Source organism: Anastrepha obliqua, chromosome 5 (genome assembly GCF_027943255.1).
Source record: "Anastrepha obliqua isolate idAnaObli1 chromosome 5, idAnaObli1_1.0, whole genome shotgun sequence".
NCBI classification, from domain to species: Eukaryota; Metazoa; Arthropoda; class Insecta; order Diptera; family Tephritidae; genus Anastrepha; species Anastrepha obliqua.
In genome coordinates this window covers 48,478,817-48,497,279 of record NC_072896.1, presented here as the reverse complement: position 1 = coordinate 48,497,279, position 18,463 = coordinate 48,478,817, and the positions used below count along the sequence as shown (strand labels likewise).

Below are 18,463 nucleotides of genomic sequence, written 5' to 3'. Positions count from 1 at the left end.
CCAGAAGAATTGCAAGAGCTACCAATGTATCCAGAAAAGGTCACAGTTTGGTGCGGTTTATGGGCTGGAGGTATCATTGGACCGTACTTCTTCAAAGATGTTGCGAATCGTAACGTAACTGTGAATGGTGAGCGCTACCGTGAAATGATATCTAACTTTTTTTTGCCCAAAATGCAAGAGCTTGAGTTGCATGACATGTGGTTTCAGCAACACGGTGCCACATGCCACACAGCACGCGTAACAATGGACTTGTTGAGAGACGAGTTCGGTGAACATTTTATTTCACGTTCGGGGCCTGTCAATTGGCCACCCATATCGTGCGATATAACGCCTTTAGATTATTTTTTGTGGGGCTATATTAAAGCTCATGTCTATTCAGACAAGCCTGCTTCAATTAACGCATTGGAAGACAATACTTAAGCATTTATTTGTGAGATACCGGCCGAAACATTGGAAAGAGTATGCCAAAATTGGACTAAGCGGATGGACCATTTGAAGCGCAGCCGCGGTCAACATTTGCATGAAATAATCTTCAAACATTAAATTATATGGACTCTACTATTGATTTAAATACAAATTTCATGCATTTTTCAGAATTTTACGTGTTTTTTTTTTAAACTATCCTATAGCTCTTAAAAATTCACCCTATATAATACCTAAATAATCATAATTAAATACACAGTATATAAATTACCGCCATCCGTGAAACAGTTATATTCATAGTAATACGGATAATGCTTCGGGAATCCACTTGCTACCAACGGCGTCTCAGCTTCTGTAGATTGGCTAACTGTGACTTGAGTGAGTAAGAGCATGATAATTGCAAACCAATGAAGTAAGAGCGATGATCGCAGTGTTCCAAAAATATTCCGTTCCATGATTACTTCGAAATTCTAAGTGAACTGCTGGATAGATGAATTGTTTTATGAATCGCTTCGTTGTGCTTTAAGCACTTATTGTTTGAAAAATTCAATTTATTTTGCAAATCTTAATTGTTTTCTGCATTGCAGTGATTTTTCATTCGATGAAGCTTTTAGATTTAAGCACTGGCTGCAAATATATTGCTTTATTTACGTGCGTGGTCGATCGATCTGTGTATGTAGCATAGTTTTTTCACAAAGTCCGCCAGTTCGTTTATTTCGAATTCGACAAATACTAAATGTTGTCGTTTAGTTTTTTTTTTTTTTTTTGTAAAATTAGCGCTAGTGTGCTTCAGTATAAAAATGCGAGTGTGATAAATGCAGCGTTTGAAAATAAATATTTAAAAAATGCAGAAATATATTTATAGTTGATACTCTTCTATATTATTTATAGTAGTTGCAGTATATTTTCGTAGTTGATTCTATTAGTAGTTCGATTCACAATCATCGTGCCATATTCGATTTCAGGTACGTAATGTCTTCATTTATTTACAATATGTTTATTAATTTTTTACTTTTCTTTTATGAAATTAAGGTATGCAAGTAAATACGCAGTCCGAACACTGGAAATAGAAAATGAAATAAGTTATTAATAAAACAGTGCGATTAATTAAAATTTATTGATTGGAGCAGAAAAGAAGAGATATATCACTTAATATTTTCGTAGAATAATGTAATATATAATATAATAGAATATAAATAATAGAATAATAATAATAAATAATAGAATATTTTCCACGAGAAATTCTATTACACTAGCCAACAAAATTACAACTTTTGTCTGATGATTGAGGTTTATCACTTGAAGTTTACTAATTGGACGTCGCCGATTATAAATATATCCTCAATTAATTTGTGACAGCTCTTGTTTACGAGATAGAGCTTTCGTTAATAATTCATTGCGTTTATTGCTCGTTTGCTGAAAAATTATAAAAAAGGTGTTGCTATGTTTAAAGAATACTGATTAAATGTTACACCATTCGTAGTAATTGACGATTGAGGCTTACAAAAATTACTTTGGTCACCCGATGGAAATGAAAAGTAAGCCTTGGATTCCTCAAAAGGCATGAAAAATATGCGTTGAGTTTTTACGTTTGTGGACAAATAAGAAAAGGAGTAGATTTAGGTACGAAACTGCAATGGTCTGGAAGGAACCCGTGAACCATCACGACGACTGTTATTTTTGTTTGGTTACCATAACTGACATTAGCCGGAAAAATCGAGTCAAATGGGAATATCCTTGCATATGGTCGACATATAGACGTATTTTAAGGCCTAAGGTATCACCTTAACCTCAAGCTGGTCCATCAGCCTATGCATTTAAAGGCGAATACTGACTGTAGCGATAATGCCTATGAATGTGACCTGAAAACGTCCAGACTATTCAACCAAGATGATGGAAACGAGCTTATCAGAGATTTTGGGTCAATTAAAGTCTGCTTCTAAATTTTTGGCTTCTAGGCTAAAAGAAAGCAACTTAATAACAAAAAAAAAAACTGAAGTTTCTTATTACCACATAAGAGAACCAAACCTTCTAAAATATTTTGCTGAAGAAGATGACTTTGTATTTTGTAAAGATGTACCTGGTTTAATGGCTACAATGGATTTACAAAATTACGTTTCTAATGAGTGGTGTTTATTCATAGACTCGTCTAAAATGCGCAGTGGAAATAAATTTGGGTCGTTGGCCATTGCACATTCTACAAAACAAAAAGAGGAATATACAACTGTTGCTCTGGTTTTAAATAAAATTAAAAATTTGGAACACAACTCGTTCATATGTGTCGATTTCAAAATGGCAAACTTCCTTCTAGGCCAGCAAAGTGGTCACACAAAGTAGGGAAGCGCTAGTTCCCGGTCAACAGAACGTGATAAACCCACCTTTAGTATCAAGAGATAGTATAATTTTACCCCCGTTACACATAAAACTAGGGCTCATAAAACAATTCCTAAAAGGTCTTGACAAAAACGGAAATTGTTTCCTTTTTCCATCAAACAAGCTTTCAAAACTAAGTACAGAAAAGATAAAAGCTGGAATTTTTGATAGTACACAAATAAGATCTTTAATAAAAGACTCAAATTTTACGGACGGTATGACAGAGATCGAGAAAAACGCATAGAATGAGTTTGTTTGGCTTTTTCAAGATTTTTTGGAGAATAAAACAAGTTCTGATTATTCACAACACGTCCAAAAACGAATGAGTCTCTTTCAAAGTCTTGGATGTAACATGAGCATAAAGTTAGACTTTCTTTCTGGTTACCTCGCCTATTTTCCTGCCTATCTTGGGGGCCTAAGTGAAGAAAAAGAAGAGCGATTCCACCAGGACCTTCGTATGATGGCGGAACGCTATCAAGGCTACTGGAACGTACACATGATGGCTGACTATTGTTGGAGCAATCAGAACAGCTCTGCATTCAGCTTCAAAAAGATTACAGACTTGAAATCCTCATAAAAAATTGGACTAAGATATTGTCTGGTGCATGTTTCTATGATGAAAAAGAATGATTTTGGGAAGAATTATCAGACCGATGCAGTACATATACCTCCCATGTGTATTTCCTTTAGAAGCCTCTCGAATTTTGGGAGAAAACTGGGCACTTACACAAGTAAAATTGAAGGCCTTTCTTGCAATATTGATCGTCGCGGGGCTACGAAGGAAATACTTTGAGGCTTCAATATTTGTGGGGATCATCATTTTTCTCCAGCACTATGAGTAGACGTGATTTTACTGAGTTTCTGGGATACATTCGTTTCGACAAAAGGAATTAGAGGAGTCAACGTTTGCAAACAGACAAATTCGCTTTAGTTTCAGCAGTTTGAAAAAAATGTATTGAAAACAGGCAAAATTGCTCCAAACTGAGAGATTATATTACCGTAAATAAGCAATAAACATTTGCTATACAATTTTGGCTGGCGTCTGACGTAGGAACGAAATACTCGTATGTGGTAAATGGTTTTCTGTATTTAGTAAAAGACGAGGCTCGAAATACGGGAACCATCCTAAGCGAATTTGTCGCAATGAACGCGTAGAACTTTAACAACCGATAATTTTTTTACAAAAGACAGCATCGCACGTTTCTCAACGTTGTTGCACCAATCCCATGCGCACTTACCGTTTATAAAAGTAAACCTTATAAAAAAGTACTTATATTAAGTCATAAACTAAGATATTAACACATAGAAATGTATAAACCGGATAAAAAAATTATAATAGAACTACAGGGTCCGGCACTCGAAGCATAACGAACTTCAGACCGCTCGAGCAGTTGATGCACGGGCATCAGCTGGCTGTTAGTTGGCTAAATGACAGTCCAGAGTATTGTTTACAAGCATGCGGAAGTATTTTGGCGAAAGTAAGCGCGAAAAAAGAGAATCAGTAATGGATTTAAAACGTAATAGTGTGATTGCATTATATTTGCCTGGAAAATCACAACTAGCGATTGTTCGAGAGCTCGAGCACCTTAAAGTAAATAAAGTTTTTGTTTATCGCACCATTACTCGTTACAATGATAGCATCGTGAAACGTCATGGAAGTGGTCATCAAAAGACTGCAACGTTACGAGAAATGGTTTAAAAAGTGAAGAAGTGACTTAAGCGGAATCTCCGACGAAGTGCCAATCAAATAGCGAAAGAACTGAAAATATCTGACCGTAGCATGCGCCGCATACTGAAAAATTATTTCAAAGTCAGGTCTTACACGATCCGGAAGGAGTATCAACTCACACTAAAGCAGCAACAAGTCAGACTTGAGAGAGCGAAGGAGTTGCTGAGCTTGGCCGAAAGCGGTCAATTTCCGAACATTGTGTTTTCTAACGGGAAAATTTTTGAAATTAACCAATTTGTAAACTCCCAAAACGATAGGGTTTATTTGACCGACCGTTCATACGAGAATTTGAGTCATCGATTGGCCACCAGGAGGCAATTCCCACCACTGGTAATGGTTTGGGGCGCTGTAACCGCAGATGGACGCTCTCCAATTGTTTTCATCGAGCTTGGCGTCAATGTACATTCGAAATGTTATCGGAAAAGTATTCAGGATGTTGCTTTGAAGCCGTAGGCCCACAAACATTTCAGTGGCAGGCCATGGACGTTTCAACAGCACTCGGCACCGACTCATAAAGCTCGAGTGAACCAAGAATGGCTATAAAACAACGTTCCGAACTCCACAACGTCCATACAATGGCTCTCAAATTCACCAGACGCAAATTCTCTTTGGACCGTTTTGGAGAGCAAAGTCCAAACTAAAAGCTTCACCAGTCTCGAGGCGCTGAAAAAAGCCATTGTTCGCGAGTGGTCCAAAATCAACTCACATTGGGGCAACTTGCAATTCGTTTCAGGACCATCTCAAGGCCATAGACAAGACAAAAGGTGGTCATATCGAGGAAAAGTAAATTTATTTTAATTCTGTATTATTTTCACACACTTTTTACTTTGAATTGAATAAAAGTAATTTTTCAAACTAAATGTATGGCCTTTTCAATTGGTTACACTTCGAGTGCCGGACCTTGTATAGCAGGACTAACTACATATAAACATATAAGGGACTCGTGTGAATTTGCTTCTACAATCGCCTTCCCGTTTGAGTAAAATATTTTTTCCACAAGGCATTTCTTCAAACCGGAGAGCAAAGAGTATTACAAAGGCTCCGAGTGAGCCAAGTCCAGATAGTAGGAGATATGTGAAACGAATCGGAATCCTACATATTTCCATTAATTTTGCAACCACAACTGCTAGTGCGTGGTTGTGTTGGAAAAGGAAAATCACTCGACTTCCTTCCATTCGAACGAATGTCAAACACAAAGAAATACACCGATCTGGCTGAAACTTGGTAAGTGTTCTTCTAAGAGATGCTACGGTACGGGCCAGTAGTGTCATCTCACTGACTTTCTTCGGACTTTTCAAACGATCCTCTTACAGACAAATCAATTGATATCTTCATGAATGCAGACAAAATCAGCAAAGTTGGTGCCCGTATAAATTTTCTTCGCGAATTCACAATTCTCAATGGTAAATCGAAAGATTTACGAAAAATCGTGTTTTTCGGTTTATCAGTTATATGTCGCTTGCTCTCAAGTAAGAAATCCAATTTTTTTTACCGAAGCTGGAAAAAAGTACTTTTGATTAATGACAGAGCAACACCTGCCGCATCTTAAGTTGCAATTAAAATTTTAAATTATTTTCTAGAAATTTAAATATCAAAAAAAAAGTGGAAACATTGTAACTGAAAGCAATGATTTCCTTATATTTTTGAGGTACAATTTTCATATTTTGTTTACTATTGATTTGCATTTAGCCGCGCTTTTTTCCTGCAACTCAGCGTATTTTTGCATATTTTTTATTTAAAGGTTATTGATTTGTTTTTTACTGTCCATTTTCAATACATTGTATTTATTCATTGTTATGCAGCTACGTAGTTTTCAATGGATATTACGGAAGCAAAATTCATAAACAAAATACCAAAACAGTGGTTGTTTGCACAATAACTCTTTTGAAATAATATACCTTGTCACATACATACAGTGCTCAACAAAACTATGAGAACAGTAATAACTCTTTATAGCTCTTGTAAAAATTTAAGCATTTTTTAAATTTAAGTAATTTTGAATTAGAACAGCATATGGAGCTTTAACAACCTCCAATACTAAATACTGGGTTATCTCGCTGATACTGTAGAGCCTAGTCTTAAATGCATTGATTATTACCATAAACAAGGAAAGGATCAAGAGAATTGCTTATGCCGACGATGTAGTCATCCTGAGGACAGGCAAGTTTCTCTAGATTATCAGCAGGCTCATGCAATCAGCGTTGAAGGAACTCTCTTCCAGCCAAGACGAAACTAGTTCTGTTCACTGGAAGATATAAAATACGGAGTTTTCAGTTACCGTCTATATGTAGATGGAGCAACACAAACACAAACGGAGTTTTCAGTTACCGTCTATAGATGGAGCATCACAAACCTTATCAAACGAAACCAAGAATCTTGGCATAATTCTGGACTCAAAACTTTCTTGGAAAAGGAGCACCGAGGAAAGGATGAAGAAAGTATGTAATGGCCTCTTTATCTGAAAGCGGACATTTGGCAAAAATTGGGTTCTAAAACGGTACATAAACCAATGGGCGTACCATACGATCATCCGACCCATTTTGACTTATGGAGCTTTCGGGTGGTGAAACGAGTTTCATAATTAGCTTTTGTAGGAAAAACACCTCAAGCGGCGCTGAAAGTGGTCCTACATATTACACCCATTAATATTATATGTTAAAGGGATAGCGGCCAAATATGCTTCCAGGATTAAAGCAGCAGGCATACTAAATCTGTGTAACATTTGCAAGACGCATCGAAAACAGACCATCTAGTTCCCAAGATAAACTTGAACAAAGACTATAAAATACGAATACCCGACAGGAAGGATTGACAGACCAGAGTCATATCAGATGATATTGGTCTCCATATTTATACTGATGGCTCAAACATTGACAATGGCACTGGATCGGGAGTGTACTCGGAACAATTATCCTTAAATTGCTAATTTAGACTCCCAGGCTGGTGCAGCGTCTTCCAAGCTGAGATCTTCGCTATAGACAAAGCAGCAAAAACAATAAGACTAATAAACTTATCTCCGACAAGCCTTACCATGTCTGTTGATAGCCAAGCGGCGATCAAGGCGCGCATCAATTCAAGATGTGTTATTGAACAACACAACACCGCAATTTGTTGGGTCCCCGGTCACTCTGGAGTGGAAGGAAATAAAAGAGCGGATGAGTGTGCAAAGAAAGGCTCTGAGTTTGCCCTTAAGCGAGTGGTAGAACACATAATCATTCCTCTAAGCGAACTGTACGCTGAGATTGATTTGAGCGTAATCGCGGTAATCAATTGAAGTTGGTTTCTAACTACTAACTGCAGGGTCTCCAAAGTGCTCTGGTCAAAACTGATTCTTAAAAGGGCAAAATGTCTGCTTGGATTCAACAGACCATCTGCCAGCGTCCTCACAGGTGTTATAACGGGTCACTGCACTATTTGAGTGAGAATTGGTGTACCTAACAATGACTTCTGTAGGAGTTGTGGAGATGAAGAAGAAATTGGGTCGCTACAACACCTCCTCTGTGAATGTCCTGCACTTTCAAGAAGCCGTGCCAAATATCTTGGCGATTATTTTTTTGAAAACTTGGAGAATTTGAGTGGTTTAAGCAACTTAGTTAGGGGATGAAAATCAAATGCAGGTGTCACAAATGGGTCTTAGTGCTACCGAGGCTAGCCTAACCTAACCCAACGGAAGCAGGTAGATTCTTTATGAGATTTGCACTTCGACCTCATGGTTTTTTGTGGCCGCACTCACTATACTCCATAGACCCACGAAATTATGAACTTTTAATTCAGGTGTTCAATATGTAGGTATATCTAAGTTGCCGGTGGATAAGTCTTGTGAAGAAAAGTAACATTCAGTTTTTAGGAATACTTTACCGACTTCGTGGAAGTTACTGTTCCAAGACCGGTCAAAATTATTATTTTTTACTTTTTTCAAATTGAAACTTTTTCAACGATACCTCGGAGATCAAATTCTGATTACCCGTAAAAAAATTATAGTGCTAAAACGATCTTATGTGGCGTCTCCATTGAAGAACCTTTGAATTAATTTCGATGCACGTACGTACGTACCAAAAAGGGACCTAGAATATAGCGGGATACGTGCACTCGATTTTCGGTATTTTTTTAGTTGTTTTTGATAGTAATAAAAGATAGACGTGTTTTGGTGAACATAAGAATTTTTTTCTATCGAAAAACATGGTTTGAAAAATCTGTATATTTTGTCCTTAGAACAACACCGTAATCGTACATCAGGCACCTGCGACTTCTTTTTAACAAAATTAAAAAGGCTCTTGACAGCACGAAAATGTGTCACAATTTAAGAAATAAAGACTACATTACTAGCACAGATTATGACATTAAGTTCCAAGCTGCGAGAATTGAAATCGCTGAGCTAAATGTATTATATAATATCTAGCTGGAGGATTGCTGTGGACGTTAGATGTTGCTGATCATGAAAAATCACCTTTTCTTAGCAAAAAAAAAAAAATGATTACGTTAGGGTGTCAGTTTGTACCTTATGGTTCTATATTTGTTCCTAAATTTTTCGATACGAAGTTTTCAATGACCGCCGTAGACAATCCGTTCATTTTATAATAAACAGATGCATATAGAGGAAAGAGTTTTGAGCCAAGCGAATGGCATCTATAGTGCTTCTGAAATATTGTTTAGACTCATATGGCATTATTGGCTAAAAACTGCAAAGTGGCCCGCCTCACATATATGTACAGTATTGGCCAAAACTATAGCCGCCCCCTAGTACATGTTTTACGATTACTAATTTTCTCAAAACAATGAGAGCAGAAATAAAAATTCTTCCAGCCAAATAAAACAAGTTTTTGTTTGTCAGTTAGTGAATGAACAATTAGAAGGCGAACAGTTGAAGCAGAGTTGTTCAGTCGACGGCCGGCTAAAAAACCATTCATTTCAACAAAAAATAGAAAGCTCACCTTGATTGGACGGTTCAAAAATGGAATACTGTTTTATTCTCAGATGAAATAAAGTGCAATAAAAAAGATTCCGCGGCCGCCCTAGCCGAATGGGTTGGTGCGTGGCTACCATTCGGAATTCACAGAGAGAACGTAGGTTCGAAACACCAAAATTAAAAGAAAAAACATTTTTCTAATACCGTTCGCCCCTCGGCAGGCAATGGCAAACCTCCGAGTGTATTTCTGCTATGAAAAAGATCCTCATAAAAATATCTGCCGTTCGAAGTCGGCTTAAAACTGTAGGTCCCTCCATTTGTGGAACAACATCAAGACACACACCACAAATAGGAGGAGGAGCTCGGCCAAACACCCAAAAAGGGTGTGCGCGCCAATTATATATATATATAAAAGATTCCGATGGTATATGACATGTGAGCGGACCGCAAGGGCTTAGAATCCACCCTAAGTATTACATAGCAACACCAAATTCGGTGGTACGGAGTTTTTGTTCCGACAAAGGGTCGGAACAATTCATCGAATAATAAAAATAATGGGCCGATTTACCGAAAATGTGAGATTTCTTCACCGACACGTTACTAAACGTGTTGCTGCCATGCGCTGAAGAGAAGATGACATTAAGATGGAGGCTCCAACAGGACAACGATCTTAAGCACACGTTTAACCATTGCAGGAAACATAAAACACCTGCTCTTAAACACATATTCCTAGGAGGGAAACCACTTAGAGTAGCAGAAAAGGCGAAATATTTAGGACTTGTACTAGATAGAAAGCTAAATTATGGGCTCACAGTCGCAGATAGAGTACACAAATCTATGATGGCGTTGTACTCCTGCGGTAGGCTAATTGGAAAGAAATGGGGATTGGAACCCTGAATAAAGACAGGCTGTACACAGCAGTGGTTAGGCCTATTCTCTACTATGATATTGTAATATAGTGGAATGCCTTTAAGAAGAATGAGAACATAAAAATACTTCACAAAGACTAGCATCTGTTCTTATAACTGGCGCGATGTTAACCGCACCATCGAAAGCATTACATGCGACATTAAACTTCCTTCCGGTAGATCTGCAGACAAAATATATCGCGCGTTGTGCGGCAATAAGGCTGAACACTCTAATAAGAGCTATAGCACGCAAATTCCTGACTGGCACTTCCCGCCTACACTTGTCAAGGGAAGAGTGGAAAAGGGACGCTGTAAGGCAGGGCGAGTTTATCCATGTATACACAGACGGCTCAGAACTCGAGGGCAGGGTGGGCAGTGGTGTATACTCCGAGCATGCGGGGATCTCCTTAAGTTTTCGGCTCCCCGACTACTGTAGCGTATTTCAGGCTGAACTGATGGCGATAAAGAAAGCTGTGGCACTGATACAGTGTGATGCGATATCAGGAAATGGCATCTACATTTTCCCTTATGGTCAAGCGGCGATAAAATCCCTCACGAAACAGTCGACAACCTCCAAGGTAGTACATCCCTTAACAAGATGGCTGAGTCATTTCACCCAATAATAACATGGGTTCCTGGCCATCGCGCCATTAAGGGTAACTGCAGAGCCGATTAACTAGCGAGACTCGGCACCAAATTGACCGATGAGTACATAAACAATACCACATGTAAGCTCCTCATCCAACGAAAGATGGCGTAATGAAGCCACCTGCAAAATCGCGTCAACTGTGCCGACTATCAATGCTAAATGCGCATAATCTCTGCTAAGCCAAAATAAACACAGTCTTAGAGCACTGGTTTCGGCCATAAGGGGGCGCTGCCTAATAGGTAGGGACGCCCAAAGAATGGATATGCAAGCACATGACTTCTATAGAAGTTGTCTTGATGAGGACCATCTGTGCCATTGTCCTGCTCTATCTAGACGGAGATTTACTATTTTAGGCAGGCAATTTTTTAATGAATTCCAGGTCTCAGTTCTGCAGAAATAGAAGATATTCTAAAAAGCTTGAAAAGCACACACTGGTTTTAGGAGAAATAGGGAAAGCTCCCCACGCGGCATCACAATGGGCTATGAGCCTGATGATGCCCACAGGACAACCGCTTCAACCTAATCTAATCTCACTATTGTAAAGCTTTGTTGCGACGTAATGCCATAGATGTTTTAAAGTAAACAGCTCAGCGCACCAACCACAACTCCATTGAGAACTAATGAGATCCCGTTAATATGAAAATTAATAGGGAAAACTTTGGGACCCAGGAAGAACTGAAACTTTTATTTCTGAACTCATTGTTTTGAGAAAATCAGCAAACGCAAAAAATTCACTAGCGGGGTGAGATAGTTTTGGTCCATACTGTATGTTTGTATTGTATATTTTCTCGTAAACTAAATGGTCCCTTTTTTTAACTTTCTTCGAATGCAAAAATTCTTCAAGTGTACATAAAAAATTGTTTACTGCACTTTCAGAAAGCCTTAAAGACATATGCACATATGTATGTATGTATTCTTATATATGCCTGTATATGTACTAGTGTCACATAACATAAGTTCATTGTTTTCACATAAATTCAAGTCGAACTTGCTAACGTACAGCTTTTTCAAAAGCCAACTCGTAGTATATACTTACATACATACATATAATATTATTTCCGTATGCACGTAAATACATTTTTTTAAGTCGTAAGTTAAAACGACTTTAATAGCAAATTTGCAGTAAACAACATGTTTTGATGGAGTCTATTTCAATTTGGCAATAAAAAAACGAGTATCATGACCCACACAAAATAAATACTTATGCTCGCACGTACGTATATACCGACATGCATTACGTAAGCCTTTTAAATTCTGTTTAAAAGAATATCTTGGATATCTTGGTACAGTTCATTGCTTTGAAAGGGATTGTAAAAAACGAACTCTAGGAACCTACTATTATTTTTTTCTTTTTGGTTCAAATTTGACACTAGCCACACCCAACTTGCATCTCTACGGTGCATAAAACATTTAGCTAAAAACATTTATGCACAAAAATGTCCACTGTTTGTGAACAAATAAAGTAAATGTGCTAGAATTTTTTTCTAGATTACTGTGATATACTCAAATAAATCAGACAAAAATAACATGAAGCCCGAATCAATAGCAAAATTTAAAATTTACTATACTTCAAGCTGAGACTGTGTAGAAATTCAAATAAATCTTAAAAAACTGAGAAAATATTAAAATCTTTTTCTGTGAACCAATTTTGGTTAATCTATTTAGTACCGTTACTTATCACAAGCTGCCTGTAAAAATGCCATGAAGATTCGTCTACAGGGTTGCCCATATTCGTCGGGCCCATCTGGTAACCCTGTATCTTTTGACAGAGACGTCAGATCGCTTAATGACATACCGCGTTAGAAGCGTCAGTCCAAGCATATTTTTACCATGGAACAGTACACGCCCCGCGAGCGCTCCCAAATTGTTGAAATTTACATTCGACAAAAGAAGTCAAAAGAAGAAGAAGAAGAACAAAATCATCATGTCCGATACCGAGGTACCTCTTTACGACGAAAAAGTCACTGTTTGGTGTGGCGTTAGTGCGAAAACGATTACTGGGCCGTTTTTTTCGAAAATGAAGATGGTCAAGCTGTTACCGACAATCAGGAGCGTTATCGCGATATGATAACCACTTTTGTGATGGCAATTATTCGTCGAAAGCGTATGAAGCTATTCTGGTTTTAACAAGACGGCTCTCGACCACACACAGCTCGCACCACAATCGATTTTTTGAAGAAATTGTTTCCTCGTCGTTTGATGTCGAAAAATGGCGATTTTGACTGGCCACCGCGTTCGCCCGATTTAACGCCACCTGACTTCTTCTTGTGGGGATATTTAAAACACAAAGGTCTATATTAATAAACCAAAGACCATAGAAGAGCTCAAGAACAACATCCGTGAGGAAATAGCCGCTATTCCAGCCGAAATGTTAGCTAAAACTATGGAAAATGCTGCAAAACGAGCACAATACGTCGTACAGGCTCAAGGTGGCCATTTGAGAGATATCATATTCAAAAACTGATGTCAACAAATCTACTTGAACCAAATTAAATGATTATTATCGTCAACATCAAAAAAATTGTGTTTTTCTTTGATTTAAAAAAAAACACATGGGTCCGTCGAATATGGGCAACCCTGTAGTAGTTGTAGAGATAAGCGTAAGCAGACAAGAAGACAGTGAGAATTTCGCGACTTTTAACAAGCCGTTACGCCTTTTGTCAGCAATATCCATCAAGTATAAAAAATATGTTGATCCTAGGCACATTGGTAGAATCCTGCAGGGAACAGGGCAGTGGCAAAGTAGGTGCTCCAAAGTGGCCTTAACATTTCGGTTCATTGTATGTGTTACACGCATCGCTCTGGACTAATCCCATTTTGGCTGCGTAATGTGGAGGGAGACAGTGTCCCGTCAGTACTCCAACCAATATTTTGTAGGCTTTTCTAATGAGTGATAAAATAAAGTTTGTAGTTTTCGTATTCCAAGTTCTTAGTATAATTTTGGTAGTTTTGTACTAGGTTGAGTGTTTCCCATATCAACTGCGTTTTCAGAGTTATTTCCTCATTTAGTTCCGTTTTCAGAAAGGAGAGTGAAGGGTATATGTCAGACGCGCTGAATCTCGACAAACGAATGTCTGCCTTATCGAGCTCATTGGCTATTTCATTCCTTTCTATTCCTTTGTGTCCTGGTAACCAGTAAATAGTGAGCTACCCATTTCCGTTCATTTCATCCATTTCAGATCTGCATTGTTGGAACACATCCCGAGTTAGTCCAAGGAGTCATAATTGCTTTAATAGTCGCTTGGCTAACAATGAAAATGTTTGTTCGAGTATTAAGAGGGGTTAATTCCAGAGCCAATTCAGCTGTTTTTGTTACGGCATAGATTTCAGCTTGAAATATGATAAACTACAGTAATTAGGGAGTCTGGAAGGCTTTTGGGGGAATTGCGGCCAAAAGACAGCCGCTCTTACTCCTTCCGCCATTTTGGGCCTATCCATACAGAAATTGTATAATTGGTATGCGAATTCTAGACCTTTCTTCCATCCATTTTGCTCTACAATAACGCTAGGCTCGTTTCAGAAAGCTTCTATGAGAATTGTCCCGGCATCTTCACGCTTAGTGCAGATCTTTTGGCTGAGTTTCTTACTACTAGTTTGATTGGATGCCAGTTTAGAACTCTTTCTATTGCTCTGCTCATAACGGCGGTTACATAAATTCCTGCAACCCTTTGCACACTTTCCAATCTTTAACGTAAGTCACTTTATCGCACGTCGTCCACCATAATAGTGAACCATAGAGCATATCCAAAGTGTGCGTCGAGGAGATAAGCCCCAAGTCTTAATCTCCATCATTCTGAGTCATGAAAAGGCCGGTCGATGCATAGGTTGATCACACGAATTAAAGAGTGAATCTGTCGAAAACATGTAGACAATGATTTCTTATTGATAAAATGCAGCAAAACAATTAGCAGACGAATGTATCTGTTCAGGACGATCTCCAGACGTAATTAAAAAAACTCGACCGTCTTTAGTGAATAGACGCAAAGTTTTGTTTCACCACAACAACGCAAGACCTCATACCACAAGGCAAGCATTAGGCAAGCTGAACGAGCTCGGATGGGAGCTAATGCCGCATCCACCATACTCTCCGGATATTGCACCTTGTGATTATCACCTATTCCGTGGACTTCAATCCCATATGAGTAACAAGAACTACTCCTCAAAAGAAACTATAAAAAGGGATATCGAAGCGTTTTTTGGCTCCAAGGACAAACAATTTTTTGAGCAGGGAATTAAAAATTTACCTAAACGTTGGGAAGACATTGTAAGTAACGAAGGAAAATATATTATCGATTAATACAAACTTTAAACATCCTTTTTATTAATTTTGAAACCACCTTTAAAAAACGCACGAACTTATGGACTGACCTGATACTTTCCCCATCATTTTTTATGTAAATGACGTAAGTTAAATTGAAGAATTTAGGATGAAGTCTGTCCCTTCTTTCCTGCCTCCTGTAGAAATACCTCTTGTGCCCTCCGCACATATCTTTAGTATGTACCAAAATGCAATAGTTGTTCTAAAACTCTTGGTAAGTGGTTTTAGAAGTAGGTCATTTTCGGAGTAATGCCGGGAAGATACCACTAACAATAGATGGTTTTATCTGCTCGAAGCTCATCCATTTGTTCATATTAACTCCGCCCAGGATGTCAGTATGTTCATTTCCTATCTTTACTATGGGTGATGAAGATTTACTACCTTAGCTAACACTTTATGGAGTCTATAAGCCTTGTTGGTGTGGTCCATGTAATCCCTTCTCTGTAGAGAGTTAGAGCGCGTTTGTATTCGACCCTGTGGAGCTTCAAATGATTGAATTTACAAAAGGAAGGGAGTTTACAAAAGTTCGGCTCCACTTTTGCACTCTGGTCGAAAGTAATGAGTTTTAAAAATGTCGTTTAAAATGACTAGCGCTTAGCAAAATCGGATTAGATCAACGAAAATTGTAGGTTTGTTATGAAACATAAAAATTTAAACAAAAAATATCAGCAAAAGTGTTAACCTCAAATGTGGGCTTATCTCCAGGTATATTCACAAACACTTTAACTACAACAATGAACACAGTTGTATTCCTCTAAACGGAACAAAACTTTTAAAATAAAGCATTTAATCACTCGATTTCCATCGTCTCCATTTAATCAAACCAAACAATTCGCTATTTTTCTTCTTCAAAATTTTATGAAGAACGTTTTAAAAGTAAGTTTTATTCCCCTTTTTATATACCAAGATATACTTTTGTATTTCTTTAAATTCTTTATGCTGTTGAAATTCGCGAAGCCCATTAAATTATTTCCGAAATGTTCATATCCAGAAATTCCAGACGTGTTGAATACAATAAAACCACAATAGCCTTTCCGTTCTCATTTATCAGCTGCCAGTTTAGAAAAATTAAATATTATTAAATTACTTGTTTTATACAATATAGAGGGTGGTCCGAACACAGATATCTTGGGGTGCAATATATTATTTTGATACACACACTTTTTTGGCGCTCAACATCTCTACTGTTAGCCAGTCTTGTACCTCCGTGGAAACTTGTGTGTGTTTTTTTTTTTTTTTTGAAGAGAGCACCACAACCTTCGCCATTATGTCAACACACAAAATTGCCGCTTCAAAGTATCATAAAATCTGCAGAATCTGTCTAAATGAGAAAAAGGAAAAGATTATATCGCACCGTCTGTGCTATTGTCCTGCTCTATCCACACGTGAATTCATCATTTTCGATAGACACTATTTTAATTTAGTTGGAAAATCTCAGTAGAGTGGAAATCAAGGACCTTTAAACAATAAAAATAATAGAGCTTTTACTTACTTTCTAACGAAATATTTGCTTTAAGGGGGAAAAAGTTATAGATTTTGTTTAGCCTGATATTTCTCATAAAAACTGCATGCTTAGATTTTTGAAATTCAATGCTCGAAAAATTGATTTACAGCCAAAATAGCTGCTGATTTAGTTGTTTATATCCCTACTAAAAAGCAGTTTCTTACTATACTCGTATTTATAAAAATCATAGTAAAATCATTCCTTATATTTATACTAAAGGGTCCGCCATATAACTTTACGGAATTAAAAATGCTATAAAAATGAAAGTACTCAATATTTTTCCAAACTGTTTTTTTTTTTATTTTGAAGTACAATTCTTCCGGTTAATGATGGAACACAACTTCCTTCATATGGCAGCCTCGGCGTCATACCAAGGTCTTTACGCAAAATTCGTCTCAATGATGTCTACGAAATGTCCAATTGTTGAGAACGACGGTGAGCTGATGTTCCTGGTGATTCACGAACACTCTCGGCCACAGCAGCAATATTTTCGGGTGTACGCACGATTTTTGGTCGGTCACGCGCTGGTTTGTCAATAAGCAACCCAGTTTCTCTTACTTTTTTCGCAAAGTAACGCACATACACTTCATTCGGTGGTTTTCTCCTTCCCATTGCCGTACATAATTTTCGTACACATTCTGCAACATTACCATGATTTTCAAAGTAATGTCGCAATATTTCCCAGCGTTCTTTGAGCGTATACACAACCATTTTCGTTCAGCGGAAGAATAAAACTAATTTTCTGTCAAATCAGATGACAGCTAAGTGTTACCATTCTTCAAATAATACCTAGTTCAAATCCGTAACGATAGATGGCGGGCCCTGTATATATAATATGTATAATTGGCGATTACACCCTTTGGTGGGTATCTGGAAGAGCTCTTCCTCCTTTTTAAAAGTTCACACTGCTTTTAGGAGAGATAAAGACAAGTGCCCCACGCAGCATCACAACGGACTATGACCCTGAGTGTATGCCATAATTTACAATCGCTACAACTTAACCCAACCTAACTAAACGTTTTTGGTTCTTGAGAAGCCCAATACATCTGCTGGAGAGTAGCTTTTTTGTTGTTGATTTTGAACTATTGGTAGTCCCATCATTGGTAAAAACGACATGTTTGGCGGACATTGAAGGTATGAACCTAGAGGATCACCAATTACAATAAGATTTTGCACCATCTTAAACAGTCACACAAACGATTTTTTAAACATTAAGTTTAATACGCATACTCGAAGCAGTCCACAGTGGTTCCATTTGTATGGAGCGATAGTCAGAAGTCGAAAAAGAGTTAGCTGTATGCCGCGATGTCTGACTTTGGTATCCCTACAAAACTAATACGGCTTTGCAAGATGACGTTGCTCATCACCAGCAGCGCCGTCAAAATTGGGAAGGACCTCTTCGAGCCGTTTTATACCAAACGAGGTTTCAGACAGGGTGATTCGCTGTCGTGTGACTTCTTTCATCGGCCTTAACAACCGTGCTGTTAGTTCTGCCTTCTCCAAACTGGATAAAGAGACAAAGCGAATTGGTCTGGTGGTGAACGAGGACAAAACGAAGTACCTCCTGTCTTCAAACCAACAGTCGGGGCACTCGCGTATCGGCACCCACGTCACTGTTGATAGTTATAATTTTGAGGTTGTAAAAGACTTCGT

General features: G+C 38.0%; 1 protein-coding gene across 2 annotated transcripts in view; it reads right to left on the bottom strand.

Annotated features, from left to right (window-relative positions):
- LOC129247701 (receptor-type guanylate cyclase gcy-8-like) overlaps positions 1-18,463 on the bottom strand; it is a 111,573-nt gene that overhangs the window by 16,276 nt on the left and 76,834 nt on the right. For both annotated transcript variants that reach the window (XM_054886951.1, XM_054886952.1), the window contains exon 2: positions 695-1,483. In XM_054886951.1, coding sequence (XP_054742926.1) covers positions 695-878 — 184 coding nt within the window. In that variant the 5' untranslated portion in view covers positions 879-1,483. The remainder of the gene's footprint in view (positions 1-694; positions 1,484-18,463) is intronic.